This window comes from Psammomys obesus, unplaced genomic scaffold (genome assembly GCF_907164565.1).
Source record: "Psammomys obesus unplaced genomic scaffold, mPsaObe1.curated_primary_1811, whole genome shotgun sequence".
Lineage (NCBI taxonomy): Eukaryota > Metazoa > Chordata > Mammalia > Rodentia > Muridae > Psammomys > Psammomys obesus.
Genome location: NW_026585504.1, coordinates 31,883,640 through 31,901,773, shown reverse-complemented (window position 1 = coordinate 31,901,773; position 18,134 = coordinate 31,883,640). Strand labels below are relative to the sequence as shown.

Genomic DNA, 18,134 nt, shown 5'->3' with positions numbered 1-18,134 from the left:
ATAGATAGATAGATAGATAGATAGATAGATAGATAGATAGATAGATAAAAGAAAACAATGTCATGTGCTCAAGTTCACATAACAAGGGTGGCTTTAGAGTTTGTGTCTGTTTTCTCCAGCCCTTTTGCAATCTTAAAGGACTCTGCTTTCCACACATCCTGGAATATGCTGTTATGCATAGTATATTTCAGGAAACAAGTGTAGCAGATGGATATTCTTTGGTGTCTGGATCCAGACTGAGAACTGTGAAAGTGCCATAAGATCCTTGGCAGTTTTGAGCTAGTGGAAAGAGTTGATTGGGAATTGGCTGGTGTTACATGACTCAGGGGACTCCTCATTGCTAACATGACTCCAGTGTTTGTCTCACACAAAAATTATGCGATACCCCTCAATGCATTTGGAAGCAAAGAACTGAATGGATGCTTGGTCACTGCCTTACTGACTGTGCGGTTTGCTTCTGTTTGGATTGGCTTAGCAGGAGGAAACTGCATAAAACCACTGCTGGTCTTCAGGTTGGCTGCATGCTGGTGTAAGGATTCCCCTCAAATCTCCCATGGTCAGAGAGGAGCCTCTGGGACATTTTGTGTGCCCTGAGATTTACTCATTGAGTTCTCTACAACTCTGAAAAACTCTCCTTGGATGTTGGTTAACCAGATGCTCTGTGGTAATTGCAGGAGGTGGACAACAAATTCTTCAGCTCCTGTTTCCCCCTGTTTAAGTTTATCCCCACTGTCATCACTCAGATCCACGTACAAAACCCATTACGAAGAATGATTTTCATGAATCAAGAACATAAGCCCTAAACCAGTCATGGTGGTGCATGCCTGTAATTCCAGAACTTGGGAGGCAGAGGCAGGTGGATCTCTGTGAGTTTTAGACCAGCCTGTCTACAAAGCGAGTCCAGGATAGCCAAGGCTACACAGAAAGCCTGTCTCAGAAAACAAAAACAAGAATCACAAGCCCTAGAATCTTCTGGTCCCCAAGTGCTATAGAGAACTAAATAGAGTTGGGAATTTGATTTACCATTACCTGAGCCAGGACGCAGCAAACATGTCCATGCTGAGTCTTGATTTGCAGCTTCCACCGAGGTGATGGAAAAGTTTAGGACCACAGGATGGTGGAGTATTTGAGTAGGCTACCCAGTTACTTGAGTGTAGTATCAAAACCTGAGCTTTTGAAGTTGTACCAATACAGGTTTCTCCTGTGATTCTGCTGTTTGGTATGTGATTTTAGGCAAGCTAAATGTTCTGTTTCTTCTTTATAAATTGAGGATTATAGTAGTGTAACACACCTCTGCTCTGTTATGAAGATGAAGCAGAATATAGTTACTGTCACCCAAAGCTTTTAGATGTTGATTGCATCATCAGGACCACTTAACCTGCTGAGCCAGAACAACTATTCAAGAGAGAAAAATAATAATGTACAATATGTTTTTAAATCCTATAGAAAAGTTTTTTTGAATGTTTTCCTCAAAGAGAAATGACAAATAGTTGAGGAGACAAGTATGTTTAACTCAATCTACACATTGCATAATATGTTCACATATTCAAATATCACATGGTAATTTATATAATTTTTATGTGTTTATATATCTTGTTCAAAATAGATTTAACTAAGAGATCATATATTAATAGTTCATTTCTCTCGGTCTCCTTCAGAGAGATCTGCGCTGGGGGCATCAAGAAATCTTTCATCAGCTTCTTCTTTGGGGAAGGACTGAAGGGATTGGGTGGATTTTGCTTTGCATGGCTTTAGAATGCTGGGACTCAGTTATGGCGAAGTGTCAAGCATGGTATCTTGATCATTCAGAGGAAAATAGACTTTCAAACTCATCTTCTGGACATTGCTCCTAGCCAGAGTTAAACCAAATGTCATGCTTGGGATCAAGATCTCCAGCATCACCTGAGAAGGGTGAGGAGTGACTACAGGTCAGAATAGCCCTGGACCCTCGGTAGGTCAGTCCCAGTGACCACATCTAACTGTACCTTCTTGTGCAAACACCATTGCCGTGCCTAGATTTAAAGCCCGTGCCTAGATTTAAAGCCCGTGCCTAGATTTAAAGCTCTTGCCCAAAGCCCCAAAGCATCTATTATCTTGGGAGCCAGGTGTGTTACTTTCTATAAGTAAGTTTTGTGGATGTTTATGGTGAATTAGCAGCTGTGAAATTGACATTGGCTGTCTTAGTAAGACTGGAGAATGCGAAGTTTGCTTAAGATCAGTAATATAAAACAAAGCAATCCCTCCTAACATACACACACCCATGAGAGAGAGGGCAGGGAGATACTGGGATAATTGAGGTCAATTCTGTGATCAGTATCTAAAGCAACACCTGTGGACAGTATTTTCATTTAGGCTTTCATAGCCACCATGCTACAGTGAAGAGAAGTGGGCTCAGATGGAGAAAGATGACAGCTGTGAGTCCCAGCTCCACCCTCTCTCAGCTATTTAACTACAAGCAAGTTAGTCAGCCCGGCTTCCTCTTCTGTGAAATGACTAGCAGCTATCCCTCACAGTGTGCAAAATATCTGCTCAAAGAGATGCTGCAAAGCTCTGCTGCTAAGCCATCCCTTATAGGCTATGAGTCCAGCCCACAGTCTATAGCACCTAACCCCCACTGTAGAATTGTAAAGAAATGGCTGATGTCATGGCTGGGTGTCTTAGCGCACACTGAGTCATTACTCTAGAGAAATCTAATATTGGACCATTGGTAATGAGGAGATTGGCAAAGAAGATGAAGACCTCTTTATGCCCTGTAACTTGCGAGTCACATGTTGGACTGTCTTTCTTCATTGCCCTGAAGGTGAGATCACTTTTGTTTTCACCTTTGTCCCTAGGGAATCTACTATACAGATTTATAAATTCTGTGATATCCTTATTAAAATCAAGGTGATTCACTGTTAAACCTCCCCACACTTACTTTGCCTCTTGTTGAATATATATTCACTTGGTGCGCAGGCATTTTTTTTAAGTATTCAGAGGATGGTCTCAGCTATACAATGATGGAATTCAATTTGGAAAGAGTCTCTAACTTCAGAGCAGCCAGGAAGGAGACAATTTATCTTCTGTTAGAAAAACAGCACACAATGCTTGTTGATAAATGTTAACAGATACTTGCTGTTTTGGAACTGGTGGGGACTATAGTAGTGGACTCTTATCGAAAGTATACTCTCTTCTCATTTCTAACTGACAGCTACTATTCAGAGGCGTGTTACAGAATGGTTTTGGTTTTTATATTTTAAGAGAGGTAAAATATGGATTTTGAAATTAAATCAAATTGCCTTTATGTGTTGTTAATTCAAATATAAAAGCAACAGCCTTGGACCAACCAGGTAAGCCATTGATTTGAAGCAAAACCTTGCCAACCTTCAAACTGAAGGCTTTATAAGTTGAGCAGGAACAAAGTTTTCTTCCAAGGCACTTGGAATGAAAGGCCTTCAACCTGCTTGCTCAGGAGTCAAGTGTTGTTCAACCAGTGGCCAACATGGTACCCCTTTACCATTTCCTGGTGAAGGTTTATGATTCATTAGCACAATGGACTAAGGAAAGAACAGAAGTTCTTCAAATGAAAAGCTACTACATAAGTTTTCTGTGTAGTGTATGATGTAAACCTCTTTCTCTCCATGAAGCACAATGTCTGTCTGTTACTAATGGACTGCAGGGTTGGGTCTGTCCTCAAATAAGGTACAAAAGGCTCAGTGTGTGCTGAATGTAGCCTCAGAAAGATTGGGAGAGCGTGGGTGGAGGAAGAAGGCAAGAATGTGCAGGGTGCAAAAAGCCTGGCATTTCTGTCTTAACTCAAAGCCCTGCTCTGTAATTTAGTCCAGAGGTCCCCTTTCAAGAAATGCTGTGGACCTCATCTAATCCCATTACTATATTTTGTCTTAATGTTTAATTCAATCTTCTGGTTTTATCCAATACCCAGTAAATGCCTGCCACTGTGCATGCCACATATAGAGGATTCAACAAAGACAGATGTGATCTAAGTTTAGGTGTCATAATTTAAGAGTCAGCCATGTAAGTATTGATGCAGGAAGAAACCTTCCCACACTCCAAATAGGTTTTTTTTTTTTTTTTAATATAAATTTAGCAGGAGCAGAGCTTTCTTCCAGGATCCTTGGAATGAAAGCCTTTTAACAGAGATGCTCAGAAGTCAAGTGTTGATGATCTAGTGGCCAAAATGGTGGGTATGTGGTTCTGTTTGAATGACTTCGTGATGCCCATACCAAGTGGCGTCATGGTCTTCGGCTACACGTAAAGGCCCTAGTTGTCACTGGCAACATCCTAAGATGCTACCTGGAACTCCTGTTAGACTTGTAAGAGAACAGGACTTCAGACGTCCTTTCTCAAGCTTTCTTCGTGCATCACTCTGAAAGCCTTGTATGTTCATCACAGAAACCTCTGATTCCGTGCTTGACTATAGAATGTTCCTTCCCTTGCTTCCATAGATAGCTCCCAGTTTCCATAGACATGGATCACTCTAACACTCTCAAATAACTGCTCCTTTACCCAGCTGTGACTATGTGCCTCATACCTAATACTGATTTTCATATCCATGGATTCAGATGTTCATGGTGCAAAAATACTTTAAATAAAAATACTTATGCATGTAGTGAATATGTTCAGACCTCACCCCTCTGCTTGACATTATTTTTCAAGCTCACAGAACAGCAATTCACAGCACATTCACGTCAGAGTAAGTGTTTTATGTCATTCAAGGGAAGATGTGTGTAGTTTTTCATGCAAACACCAGGCCATTTTCTATAAGGCACTTTTATGTCCTCAAAGTTTGGTATCCTTGGGAGTGCTAGTGTAATGCCAGGTTCACGGGACCCTCAGAGACCACCAGGAGACGAATCGATGCAATTCAAGAGAGCTTTATTACGAGAGCGATCGAACTCAGGACCCTCGTCACACTGACACAGCAGTAGAGAAGTGGGACCCCCAGCTCTGAGTGAACAGGATTTTTAAAGGGAAAGTCTGTGAGCAGGGGTTTTCCATGGGAGCAAACAGGGGAGCACAAGCTTTGGCGTTACAGAATTGGGTGAAGTTTAGCAGGGTGGGGTGACCTTTTCTGAGGCACACAATCATGATGGCTAAGGCATATAATCACAATGGCTATTTTTCTAAACCACATCTGAAACATTGGGGAGGATTTTCCCACCCGATTCTCAACCGATTCCCATCGATTATTGCCAGGGAGTTTGTCTCTATTTTCTATGAAGCATTTATTCTGTTATATTTCCTGGAGGCTGTTGCTAGGAGAGTTAACTTTGTTTTCTGCCAGGTGTACATTCTGTGATATTTCCTGGTACCTGAATTCAGTTCCCAGTCAAAATCTTTATTTCAAAATGGAGTTATAGTCAGGCTAACTTAAACTCTTCACTAGCATCCATTCATAGTTACCCAGGGCTTGGGATAGTCACTGCATTTCTTCCACTGAGTTTGTAGTCTAGTGGGACAGTCATTTAGGCACAAATCAAGCCCTATAACTGGGGCACATTGTGTAATGTAAGATTGGGGAGGCATGAAACATAGATTGGAGGCCCTGGAAGGAGCTACTCCAAGCAAAACTTTTAAAGAGTCTATGAGTGCTCTATTCCACATGAGAACTAATTCCTCAAACTCCGTGAGCTGCCTCCATCTATTAAAAAGTGGGAATTGGAGAGTGTGAGACAGTTCAGTGGCTAAAAGATTTGTGCTGCCAAGCCTGACAACTTGAGTTTGATCCCTGGGTTCAACATGGCGGGCGGAGGGAACTGATTCCCACAAGTTGCCCTTTGACCTCTGCATGGATGCTGTGACACATGCATGTGCACTGACCAGCCTGTGTGTGTGTGTGTGTACACGCAAACACTTCAAAATTTTCAAATGACGATGCAAACGGGTAAAGAAGGAAGATATATTCAACTGCCTTAACATGGCACACTGTGAACCAAGCTCTAGCCACAAGCTCTGTAGAAAGAACTCTCTTTGTAGAACTTCATTCACTGAAAATTAGTATATCAAATTAAGTTAAGATGTGAGCATGCAGGTGGTTAAGCTGAGTTGACCGGGGGAATCAGCGGGGGCTCAATTTTCAGCAACCAACCAATAGCCACCATTTTAATGGCTTATAAAAAAAAGAAGCAAAGTAAGAAATGGCACAAATCCCCTGGGAAGTGTGGAATGCTTGCTTGGGTGATGGGAGCTATTTAGAGGCAGCCTATTTCCTAGCCATTGGCATGCAGAGGAAGGGGAGGGGGCAGTTAGCCTGTATTCATCCAGGATGCCATTTGATCAAAGAGAGGAGGAAAATATGAATCTAGGTTTCTTCTGACATGTCAGTAAGGGATGCTGAGGAGTCACAGTATGGAGAACATACTGCTTCTTCCAAACAGATTTCTGGAAGACACAGATGAGTAGGTATTGACAGGAACTCTCAGGGAAGAGTGCTGTGTGCTGACCTGGCCTTCCTGATACCTGCTGGTTCTTTTAATGCAAATAGCCCTTGCTTCTTGTAGGATAGGACTTTTTGCCATTTCTGTTTCCTCTTCTCTGATTTCTCTTCCTTTCTCAGACTTCTGGAGCACTTAATTTCTTAAAACTGAGTATCACACAACTTGTGCCTAGATTCTATTTTTTATCTAATCATTCTTCTATCTATCCAACCATCCAACATGTAGTTATCAAACATAAGATTTTTTTTCCAGAAAGCATGCTTCATATGGGGAGAGATCTAATATACATGACAGTCTTATTCTGGCATTTATCTTCTGATGGGGAAAACAAGCCACAAACTGTGAGAGAGGCCTTGAAAGCATGGGAGATGTAGTAACTTTGAGAGGGAAGATCTAAAACTCAGACTTGGGATTCAGTGAATGCCTTTGGATGAAAGCATGCTTGAGTCTTGAGGGTGAAGTAGACATTAGTTTAAGAAAGCTGAGCTGAATGTAATGATGAAAAGGATACTTCAGCCAGAGCAGACAGGTCACATGGCCTTCATTCATCTGGAAATGGGGCCAAGTTCCCTGTGGCTCAGGACATGCCCCATGGTCTCCCTACTGTGTTGGAGCTATGTGAGTTTTTCAGATACATTCTCCTGTTCAGTGAATCAGATGTGGGTAGCAGTTAACTCTGGGAGTGTGCTTTGGGAACTGGGCTGACCAGCGTGCTTCTAGGACATGGCATCACCTTTATTTTTAGAAGCAATTCCCAATTTGGAATGGTCAGACTTTCAACCCAGCCCTCACCGGACCCTAGGAACTGACTGTGCCTTGGTCAGTCAATCTTAATGGAAATGGGAGATGTGTGAGGTGAAGACAACCTTGAGTGTCTCTCCAGGGAAAAATGAACCAGAGTATAGAGATTTCATGTTTGTGCTGGTGACTTTTATGCCAACTTTACACAAGATAGGCTCATTTAGGGAAAGAAAGGAAGGACTCTGAATTGAGAAAATTCCTCCATAGGACTTGCCTGTATGCGAATCTGCGGGGCATCTTCTTTTGATGGTTGATGTGGAAGGACCCAGGTCGCTATGAGTCGTGCCATCCCCGGGCAGGCGGTCCTGCAAGGTATAGGAAAGCAGGCTGAACACCAAAGGGAACAAGCAGTAAGCACCATTTCTTCATGGGCTCTGCGTCAGCTCCTGCCTGCCGGTTCCTGCCTGAAGTCCTGCCCCCACTTCTCTCAGTGATGGAGTATAACCTGGAAGTGTAAATGAAGTAAACGCTTTCCTTCCCCTGTTGCTTTGGGTTGCGGTTTATCCCAGCAGAAGAAAGCTAACTAGGACAGTGATCAAGGATTTTCCTGATGTTCCTCGAGAGTTTGTCTGGTTAGTGTTCCCTAAAAGGGGCCGAAGGCTTTGAGACGTTCTTGGGTCCCTCTTAATTGGTTAAAAATCATAAGCATCACCTTATAGCTAAGTCGGCTTACTAAAACTTATATGGCTAAAGTGTTGTGATATTCTTCTTGCCCCACTAGAGGCATTTAAGTGAAAGGAAAGAAACCAAATCCAGTGCCAACTGTGTATCAAATACTCTGTTGGTGCCTTTCCAATTATCGTCTCCCAGAAGGTCTTGGCCTCCTGACCTGGGACAGCTTGCTGCTTGCTGTGCTCTCAGCACACTCTCAGGTACACAGGAAGAAGCTTGGAGGAGCTGCTGCCCTCATGGAATCTGGAGCAACCCAAGCTCAGCAGGACCTTTCCAGAAAGTATTTCTGTGGCTTGGAGAAGGGGCACAGGGGCTGAAAAAGGATCAGAAAAAAAAGGGACCGGAGGAGATGTTCACTGGAGTCTGTAAGCCTTTAGGTGACATGTGCAGCATTTGGGAAGATGCAGCAACTGTCAGAGAAAGACGTCTTGGCCAATGAGCCTCCTCCTACTACATGGCTTACCTAGGCCTTATAGGATGCAGCAAGCATAGAGGGACTTGCATGCTGTCAAAAAATACCAGTTTCGGTTCGTTTACAGCAAGAATGGAGTGTCCTTTGGGAGCTAGGGAATCTTTACTGGAGCACAATGTTACCTATTTTCACTGCTCCGTAGCACTCAGGTGGGCATACACTAGCAGAAGCACAAAGGGAAAAGCCCCCAACAAGCATTATTTTTTGTTTTCACAGGTCAGCTTCCCAGGGAGGTGATTAGGGGACATCTGTGCCCCACTGTGTTTCCCAGGCCCTTAGGTCCGGTGTTGGACTTGGGCAGAGGGGTGGAGGGGAAGAGGCGGTGGATGGGACAGAGAAAAGATACGTTGCAGACTTCGCAACCTCCAGGCCAAACCCACCAGTCGATGCAGGCTTCCTGGGAGAATGTTTTCTTGCCACCTCAGTGAGAGCACGAGGGAGGAAAAAAAAGAATTGGCGCCACAGGAGGTGACACGAGAGTGTGCAGCAGGAAATTGGAATCCAACACCACAACTAAGAGCCTGTTATTAGAGGCCCTTGGCAGAGTGGGGAAAATCAAGTGCTAATGAAAAGCAGGTACAGAGAAAACTTAGCGTGGCTCAATTATGCATTCCCTTTGAGTCACGGAGCACAATTTGCACAATAAGCTGAATTCGCCGTTGAAACAGGACTTGCGTGCTTGTGTGTGAGAAGGATCTGGGTAACAACTGCAAAATCAACAGCTGTTTACATAATGCAGTGGAGAATCTAAGGTTAAAAGAAATTGGAAGCTTATTGTGAAGGTTTTGTTTTCTCCCCCGCCCCCACCTGTCTTGTCAAGTGGCCTTACATTGTTGGTCAGTGGAGAGCAGGGGAGAGGGTCTGGCTAAGCCAGCCTCCACTATTCTGGAATTTATGGCCTGCTCCTTCTTCCAGGATATACCCAAGTAGGAAAAGAGGCTCTAACTCAGGGTTTGGGGTAAAAGTGATGAATTACTGGGATACGCCAACTCAACTTGGCACTGTGGAGTTGGTGTACCTCAGTTCCCTGCCTTAGTGTTTGAAGTCATCATCACCCTGTTCTGTTTGCACAGCGAGTGGACATTAACAAGAGAATGGACACACATAATTGAAGTGACTGTGTGGACCTAGGGGAACTGCGTAGATCAGGTCCTGCCTTTTCTGTTCATTGACCTGGAAGCAAACCCTTACACTGCTGAGATATTGGGCCTTTGTCTGTCCATCTTCCCTCCTTCTCATAGCCATATGTCTCAGTAGGAACAGGGATATCCATAGAACATATACACTCATATACATTCACGATGGTATGAGGCCCCAGCATCACTTATTTGACATCTGTCTGAATCATTGCTAGGCTAAAATCCAACAATTAAGATATAAGTGGTTCTAGCTGATGGGAGTTTTAGCTTCTAGGGCAGCTGTACAGGTGGCCATCTTGTATTTATTCCACTTGCTTTCTAAGCTGTGAACAAATTTCAGAATTAATTCAAAGAGGCTCCACATTTTCTCCAGGTGGAGGATGCTCACGTGTCCCTAATTATGAAAGCTGCCCTGACATAAACTCACTTGACATAAAATCATGTATTCATACTGTCTTTACTTCTGCACAGTGCCACCACCACTTGCAGTAAGTTTAGACACTTGTTCCTTCTCCCACTACATGACCACACTATGAGAGCAAGAGCTTTTATATCCGGGTTTATTTTATTTACTGCACTATTTTCAGTAGCTCTCACAGAATGGGGACTATACTGTGATCTCAGGAGAAATTCGAGGACTGAAGGCAAGAACGGTGAGAGGGTGCCAAAACAGTGTGTTTGCTGACATCTGTAGAAAGGCTTCCATCCCAGGAGAAGGCAGGGCATCTTTTAGGGATGATTTGTTTTAACAAATGCTCATATGGAAACTCACAGGCTTGCTTTCTCAGGGTTCATAAACTGGCAAAAGATGCAGGGATTTAAGTTAAAATCCACCCTTTAAGATCCCAGTCAGGAAGTAGTCCCCGCCCCCTACCCAAGCGACCTTTCCTGAACATCCCTTATGCCTTCTCAAACCTGGCTTTACCATAGTTCCTTATGATTCCTGGAAGCAAGCCATGCAGTCCAGATGAGAAGCAGGTAATTACAGTCCAATCCACTGGCAGAGGCACCCGCCAGTGAGCAGTGTCTGACGAATGGAGAACAGTCAACAAATCCATGCATGTTACTCGGTATTGATGCCGTTTTCCTAGTAACCAGAGCATGCATGAGTTCTAAAGGGATGTAGGCTCAGAAGCAGCTCTCAGCAATCATATGTAATCATCTTTGGTCTTGATGCTTCTAGAATCTCTCCCTTTCAGGCTCCCCACGCAGTCGGAGCCATGCAACAATTGCTTCGGCTTGTACAGAACTTTTTGCAGATAGTTCGGGGAGACCCCTGTATCCCTGATTGCCACTGAGGCTCCGATTTAGTTTTTAAATTCTCTTCTGTGTTAGCAAGATGGCCCACTGGGTAAAAAGGTCATTGGTCAGCCTCAGCAACCTGAGATGAGTCCCCAGAGCCCGTGGTGGAAGGCAAGAACTGACTCCTGGAAGGGGGTCCTCTGTCTTCCACATGAGTGCCATGGTGCCCCCGTAATAATAATACCAGTAAATAAAGTTATATGTTCAAACTTCCTTTGCACATGCACATGTCACGAACTCTCAGAAGCTTGGGACATCTGCTGAGTTCCAAGAAATTATGGACTCATGACATCTTGATGCTGCCGCTTTGATGTGGCTGTTTTGATTCAGGGCTTCCGGGGCATTTTTGTCACAGGCGAAAAAGCAAGCTGTTAAGGAAGCAGCCGTTTTATATAAGGAAAAAAAAATGTGTGTGACAGGCACCCAGATCCTTCCAGGGTTTTGTGCAGATGTGAACCTAATGTCTGCGTGTTTCCACTTTACCGCGGCTGTTTTGATGCCTAATGCTTTCATGACACCATGTGGATCTTGCCAGAATGTTTGCTTTCAATACTTATTGGGCCCATTTTAAAGATGAGAGTGGGTCTGATTCCGGCTTCAATGGCACTGAGCTAAATTCTCAATGTCCTGTTGGAATGCTGGGGCAACTGGATAGGTCCTTTAACATATTGTCATCTTTGTCAGGAATGTGATAAACCCTGTCCCTCCCTTCTGGTCTCTAGAGAAAGATACTAACTATGGCAGCCCCGACACTAGCATATTTTGCTGAATATTTTGCTTATGTACATATGTGTGTTGTCCAGGTGGATGGCTGCACATGTGTGTGCAGAGGTGTGTGTATAAATCTGCATGTATATTTGGAGGGGAAAGGTCATTCATTCTTTGGGTGCCAGAAAACCTTCTCTTCCGAAGCAGGGCCCCTCTTTTAGTCTGGATCTCTCTAATAGGCTAGACTGGCTGGCCAGCCAGCTGTGGGGATCTCCCTGTCTGTGCCTCCCCAGTGCTGGCATTATAAATGTGTGCCACCACAACCAGATGCTCAGTGGGAGTCCTAAGGCCCCATACTCAGGTCTCCCTGCTTGTAGGGCAAGCGTTTTACTGACTGAGCCATTTCTCTAGCTCTCTCCCTTTACTAAATTTTCATGAAGGAGTATCAGCACTTTTCTTCCCTGTATTATAACTAGGGATTATCATACAATCTGGCTCCTCCAATATTATAGATCTTTAGAGCCCTGTCTTATGCCTCTGGCCTCCAGTTAAAAAGGAAGACACGCAATGAACACTAGACCATACAGCTAGCAAGCCCCGAAGCGAGGGCTTGACTCCTGAATCCCACACTCCTCCTATCACCATCAGTGATAAGGCTGGCCCATTGCTCTGCAGTCAGGCATTGCTTCCACAAAGGCTTGTCTAGCCTGGTAAGAGTACCTGAGCAGGGGTAACACCTTCCTCCCTTAGAAGGCACTGTCACATTGTCTGTCAAGGATGTGCCCTTCTACCTATCAAGGGTAGTATTACCATCTTCTCATGTGTTTTGTTTTCATCCATCAAATGGTGGTTTTTGCAAGTAGAAGCTACCAAACAACAACAACAACAACAACAGAAACCTTCTCAGTTTAGCAAAGTGAAATGTGCATGCTTCATTCTAAAAATCTTACTGGTATGATGGAGTGGTATGTTGGGAGGGGGGAGAGGAAGGTCCTCACATCCCCAGCCTGGGTTCTATTGAGCAGACTCCCAAGAGAGCATGAATTCCCTTGGGATGGGGCATCTGGAAAATGGCTGAGTTGAGTCCAAAGATGACAGTGATCAAAATGATGCCATCTTGCTTTGACTGTGAGGGGCCTCAACTTGGGGGCAGTTTGGCAGGGTCTGATTATACAAGCAACCTTTTAAAACCACAATTGACTGAACTTTTCTTTTAGTTGTATGCAATGTTTTTTTTTTTTTTTTTTTTTTTTTTTTTTTTTTCTGGAACAGAGGGAAGGTTTGAGTTACAGTAGATGTGGTCTTCACCTGTGCAGAATGTGGAAGATTTGAACTTTTGGGGCATCTGATTTTGGTGTAATGCGGGCTGTGACTTTCCCAAAAATACCACACACACCTATTATCAAGAGAATGAAAGAGCTCAAATTTTGGAGCATGATCTGGATTGAAAACTTAATGGCCTATTGATTTTTATCCCGGTAAAATGGAGTAGAAAAACTCCCTTCCCAGAGTCAGCAGGGGAGTGACCCCTGGGAAATCCCACTATTTTTCACAGTGCTTCTTTTTCTTACTGCGGGGATCCAGGGTAATGGGAATAAAATGTCCATGTGCCCCACAGGTCAACTGTGTGTGTCCCAATCCAAGTGTGTCCCAATACTCCTATTTTGTCTCTCTACTTTGCCCACGGGAGACCCCTATTAATTCAACCCAGAGAGTCACTAATCATGAGCTTCATTTCCGTTGCAGTGCCAACAACATGCCCAAGCAGGTGGAAGTGCGCATGCACGACAGCCACCTCAGCTCCGAAGAGCCGAAGCACCGAAACCTGGGTCTGCGCATGTGCGACAAGCTGGGGAAGAACCTCCTACTCTCGCTAACGGTGTTTGGTAGGTGTCTCTGGTCTTTACACCCTTATCTCCTGAGGTCACCCTCATCCATTTCTCCAGAGCTCTCCAGATTTCCAGGGGAGCTAGCTTCCCGGAGAGTGCTCCTCTGGGAAAGGGAGTCATGTGTCCTGCTGGGGCCCCATTAGGCACTCTGCCCCCGTGGCAAAAAGCTACTCCTAAACCATTTCTGGCCATCGGCTCTCCTCTGTTCTCAGCATGCATACACATTTCCTGTGAGTGTGAACAGGCAAGTCCCCAGACATACTTGTGAAGACTAAGTTTTGAACTGTTGAGAGAGAGGCCAGGGAATCTGCAATGCAGCATACCTTCTGGGTGAGCCCAGAGCAGGTAGTAGATCACATTCAGAAAAAGACTTAGATCAAGATAAGGACAACAGGGCCAGAAATCCCCACTACAAGGGACCACAAGATCAGGCCTTTGCCAAAAACAGCATTGACTTTGATTAACTGATACATTTGGGGAGGGGAGCATGGAAGAGGCCCATTCCACTGCTCAGATATGTTCCAAGTCATCTCGGGATGATTCTCTGGTCTGAGTTGTCAACGCAGTCCCAGTCTCGAGTTTTCTACAGGATACAATGAAAACAGAGTAAATGTGGTTCCTTGTAATGACAGTCACATGGTTTCTCTTTTCAATCCTCTCCTTGTCTTTTTGGCTCTCACTTAGGCTACACAGAGAATCTACTAAAAAGTTCATCCTCCCAATTCCTCACCATTATTCATACCCACCCCAACCCCCTTCTCTGTGTCATCTCAGCATCTCAGCCACCAATGGACTAGAATTGAAACTGGGGATTGCCCTAGTTTACTTAGAAACAGGGAACCGCGGACATGGCTGGGTATTTTTGTTGTTGTTGTTTGTTTTGTTTTGTTTTGTTTTGTAACCATCCACTGTGCAATCAAACCTCATTCACCCTTGAAGAAGAGTGACAGTATGATATTCCTTTAACCTGTAGAGCCAGGGAAAGGATCTGTCCTTCAGTCCCATCCCTCTCTTCATATCCCTCGAATTACCTCCACAACCTATGTGCCTGGCAACTCCTTCCCTCACCACCAGGGGGTCTGTGGCCTAGATCCTAGTTTTTGCTTTTGCTGCTTGTGTTGGCCACCCATTTCCAACAGCCTGCTGTTTTTCTGGGGGAATGTAGGCATCTGTAAAGCAAACAGCATCTCTGCCAGTATCTTGGCTCAACTTAGCTCCTCCCAGGTTATAAATCTTCTGTCCTGTGCCTCTGGTCTTCAGTTAAAAAGGAAGACACACAAAACACTATACCCCAGATCATGTTGCCAGATCTGGCTGGCAGAAGAAAAGATACTGCCCTCTGGTAGTTGGTTCTTCTGAGAATTTATGATGCTATATGCAGTCAATATCTCAAAAGATTTTGGAGTCAAGTCATTATTTTTCCTTATGGAGTGTTGAAATTGTTTGTCTCAACCCCCCTGGTGTTGGAATAGTTGGAGCTGTTACAGAAAGGCGTCTTGCTGGTTGTCAAAATCAGTTTCCCTGAAGTCATGTCTTTATTTTGTGGAATTCATAGTCTATCAGGCAGACACACAAGAAAGACCACAATCACTAACAGGAGTCCTTGGAGCTATTCATTTGGCTAGGGCAAAAACTGAATTCAGGTTTCCTCTTCCCCTTCAACAGGTGTCATCCTGGGGGCAGTATGTGGCGGGCTGCTTCGCCTGGCGTCTCCTATCCACCCTGATGTGGTCATGTTGATAGCCTTCCCAGGGGACATACTCATGAGGATGCTGAAGATGCTCATCCTCCCCCTCATCATCTCCAGTTTAATCACAGGTGAGAGCGCCTCCCTGGTGCCCATCCACAGGCCTGCACAGCCCTGCCCTGGCTTTTGGGCTCAAAGTAGAATTTCTATTTGGCCGAGTCAGGGTATGTGACTGTCTGTATCATTGCATTTCTGAGCTTTTTCTGTCTCTAAAACAGGAATCACTGATCCTAAGGGGGGGAAACAACAACAACAACAAAAAAAACCAATAACAACAAAAAAAATCTATTATTCACTCTGCCCTTCTTTCTGACAGTCAAAGATATAAAGAACAGCTGTGTGTTAAAAGTGATGGTAGCCATCTTGCTATTTCATTTTTAATGTTTTCAAAATTATGTTTTATTCAGAAGCTGATAGAGATAGTAAGTGAAAAGTACAGTGCCTTTATTATTTACTTGGTCATATAGGAAGATATGAATTGACAAGAGGTTAAATAACTAGACATGAAAGTTGAGGTTTTAATATAGAAAGATATCCTTAATGTGTTATAGCATGCATTCTTATTGTAGTTTTTGCTTAATTAATTAATTAAAAGATCATTTGCAGGATAATCTGATAGACCTGGCTTCCTTTGCCCAGAATTAGACTTCGGGTTATAGAAAGAAGTAGGTCATACATGGGTCAGATCACTTCAGAGAAAATTCACAACTTCCTCCCCCGAATGGCAAAGGGAAGATCCCCAAAAAAGGCTTCTGTCTCTGTTCAGCTAAGGTAGGAACTGAAACCAGGAAGTGGGCACACTGAAGAAACAACTGGAGAAAAACCCACTGGAGGCTGAGGTCCGTATGACCTGACTCGGAGTTTTCCCTAGGGAAAACTCAATACGCATGCTGCCTGCCACTCACAGCTGCTTCTTCCATGTGCCCTCTGATAGCCGCATGAGGCTAGACACGAGAACCACCACGTGTCAACACAGAGTGATGGGAGGGCCATGCTGACTCCCCGTTTCAGTCCCTAGTAATGTGATCTAAAGACATTTGAGCATGCTCTTGATGCCCCAGCGTTTGATTCTCCTACATAAGGACAATAAATAGTAATACTCACACACAAGTGAAACAGTGGCCTCAGCTAGGCCATCGCTTCGGAGAAGATAACTTAAGGTCGTGAAAATGGAAGAGACATTAGTTTGGAGTTAAAAATGGAGGACTCTTCAACGTTATGTTCACATATGTAATTGTGTTGGGCAGGTGGGTTGAGGTCAGCCATCTGTAATCTATGAGCCACCAAGTTCTCAAGAATCTCAAAATTAATTAATAACTCTTAGAAAATAGAAATGTAAGGTGTGGAACTGAACCCATGTTTAGTAGGGGGAGTGCTATTTGACCACTAATATATCTTGAGTGGTAGGAAGCTGTGGGGTTACAGATATGTCGAGATAGTAGATGAGTAGAAAAGAGCAAGCTGACCTTTCTGGATTTCTTTTAAACACAGGGCTGTCAGGCCTGGATGCTAAAGCCAGTGGCCGCCTAGGCACGAGAGCCATGGTGTATTACATGTCCACAACCATCATTGCCGCTGTGCTGGGGGTCATTCTGGTGCTGGCCATCCACCCTGGCAATCCCAAACTCAAGAAGCAGCTGGGACCTGGAAAGAAGAATGATGAGGTGTCTAGCCTGGACGCCTTCCTGGATCTCATTAGAAATCTCTTCCCGGAGAACCTGGTGCAAGCCTGTTTCCAACAGGTAACCCAAAGCCACCTCTGTCTGGTCCTCCACCTAATCCACGGTAATCAGAGACAGTCTCAACTCTGACTAGCAGTCTTCCAAACATGTATTGATCTCTGTAGGCTCAAGGGTTTCATGAGGTACTCTGGGGAGGGACCCTAGAATTGGAACCCTAGGATTGAAGCCAGATGTCTTGATTTCCAGATACACTGTCGCCTGCACCCTTGATACGTTGTCACTCTGAGATTCACCTTTCCCTTTTTGTTCCTGTCTCTGAGTTGCACATGAGCAATCTTGTTCACAAGCCTCTATTGCCCAGCGGTTCTCAACATTATCTCAAAGTTCTATGCAGTCCTTAAAGAAAAGGATGCTGGCTTAGTCTATTCTACAAAATGAGAATCTGTAACCCACCCTTAAGATGAAACAGGGGACTGAGTATGATTTATTTTTTAATTGTGAAAACAGGATGCATCTATGAGCCTACCATTGGGGGGACAGAGACAGGGAGATCCCTAGGTTTCCAGACACTGTAGCTGAATCTGCAATCTGGGTTCTCTGGGAGACCCTGTCTCAAAACAGAATGGAGGGAAAGATCAAGGCAGATGCTGATCAATTGTTGGCCCCTAGATGCTCTTGGATGCGCATGTGCGCGCGCGCACACACACACACACACACACACACACACACAACTTTTAAAAGCAGATAATTCTGCTAAGTAAAAACACAGCCACCAGCCAAGGCCACACTCACTGCCCTATTTTCTGTCCACAGAGTTAGCTTAGGTTGGCACACACCACAGTCCCCATTAGCTCATGAAAAGACGAAACCAGAGCCCATGTGCCTCCTTCAGCTATTCTCAGGGAACCACTGAAGAGTGAGGTTATGAAATAGGCAGCTTAGAAGGGAAAGTCTGGATTTCCAGCCCCCAAAAGGCAGTGCCAACCCTCACTGAGCCCACGTCACTCCAGGCTGGGATAGGTCTTTCTGATTTTTTAAATGTCATTTTGTAAAGAAATGATAAATACTCAAAATGAGAGATCTACTCATCACCTTGATTTGATCATTATCACTGTCCTCGTGTATGGAAGTATCTCATATGTATGTATTCATGTATGGAAATATTCTACCATATACCATAAATATGTGTAATTAACTCAGTGAGGACTTGTGTTAAACAACAGCATTCCAGACAGGAAGAGTAGGCTGGACAGTGACTAGAATATGGAGACAGGAATCTTCCTGG

General features: G+C 44.2%; 1 protein-coding gene across 4 annotated transcripts in view; it reads left to right on the top strand.

Moving 5' to 3' along the window:
• The window catches only part of Slc1a2 (solute carrier family 1 member 2), a 128,876-nt gene that overhangs the window by 59,468 nt on the left and 51,274 nt on the right, over positions 1-18,134 (top strand). For 3 of the 4 annotated variants that reach the window (XM_055599761.1, XM_055599767.1, XM_055599756.1), the window contains exons 2-4: positions 13,278-13,417; positions 15,086-15,238; positions 16,659-16,909. In XM_055599761.1, the coding sequence (XP_055455736.1) occupies positions 13,278-13,417; positions 15,086-15,238; positions 16,659-16,909 (544 nt within the window). Of the gene's footprint in view, positions 1-2,779; positions 2,801-13,277; positions 13,418-15,085; positions 15,239-16,658; positions 16,910-18,134 lie in introns of those variants that run through there. The other variant, XM_055599776.1, reaches the window with a different exon arrangement.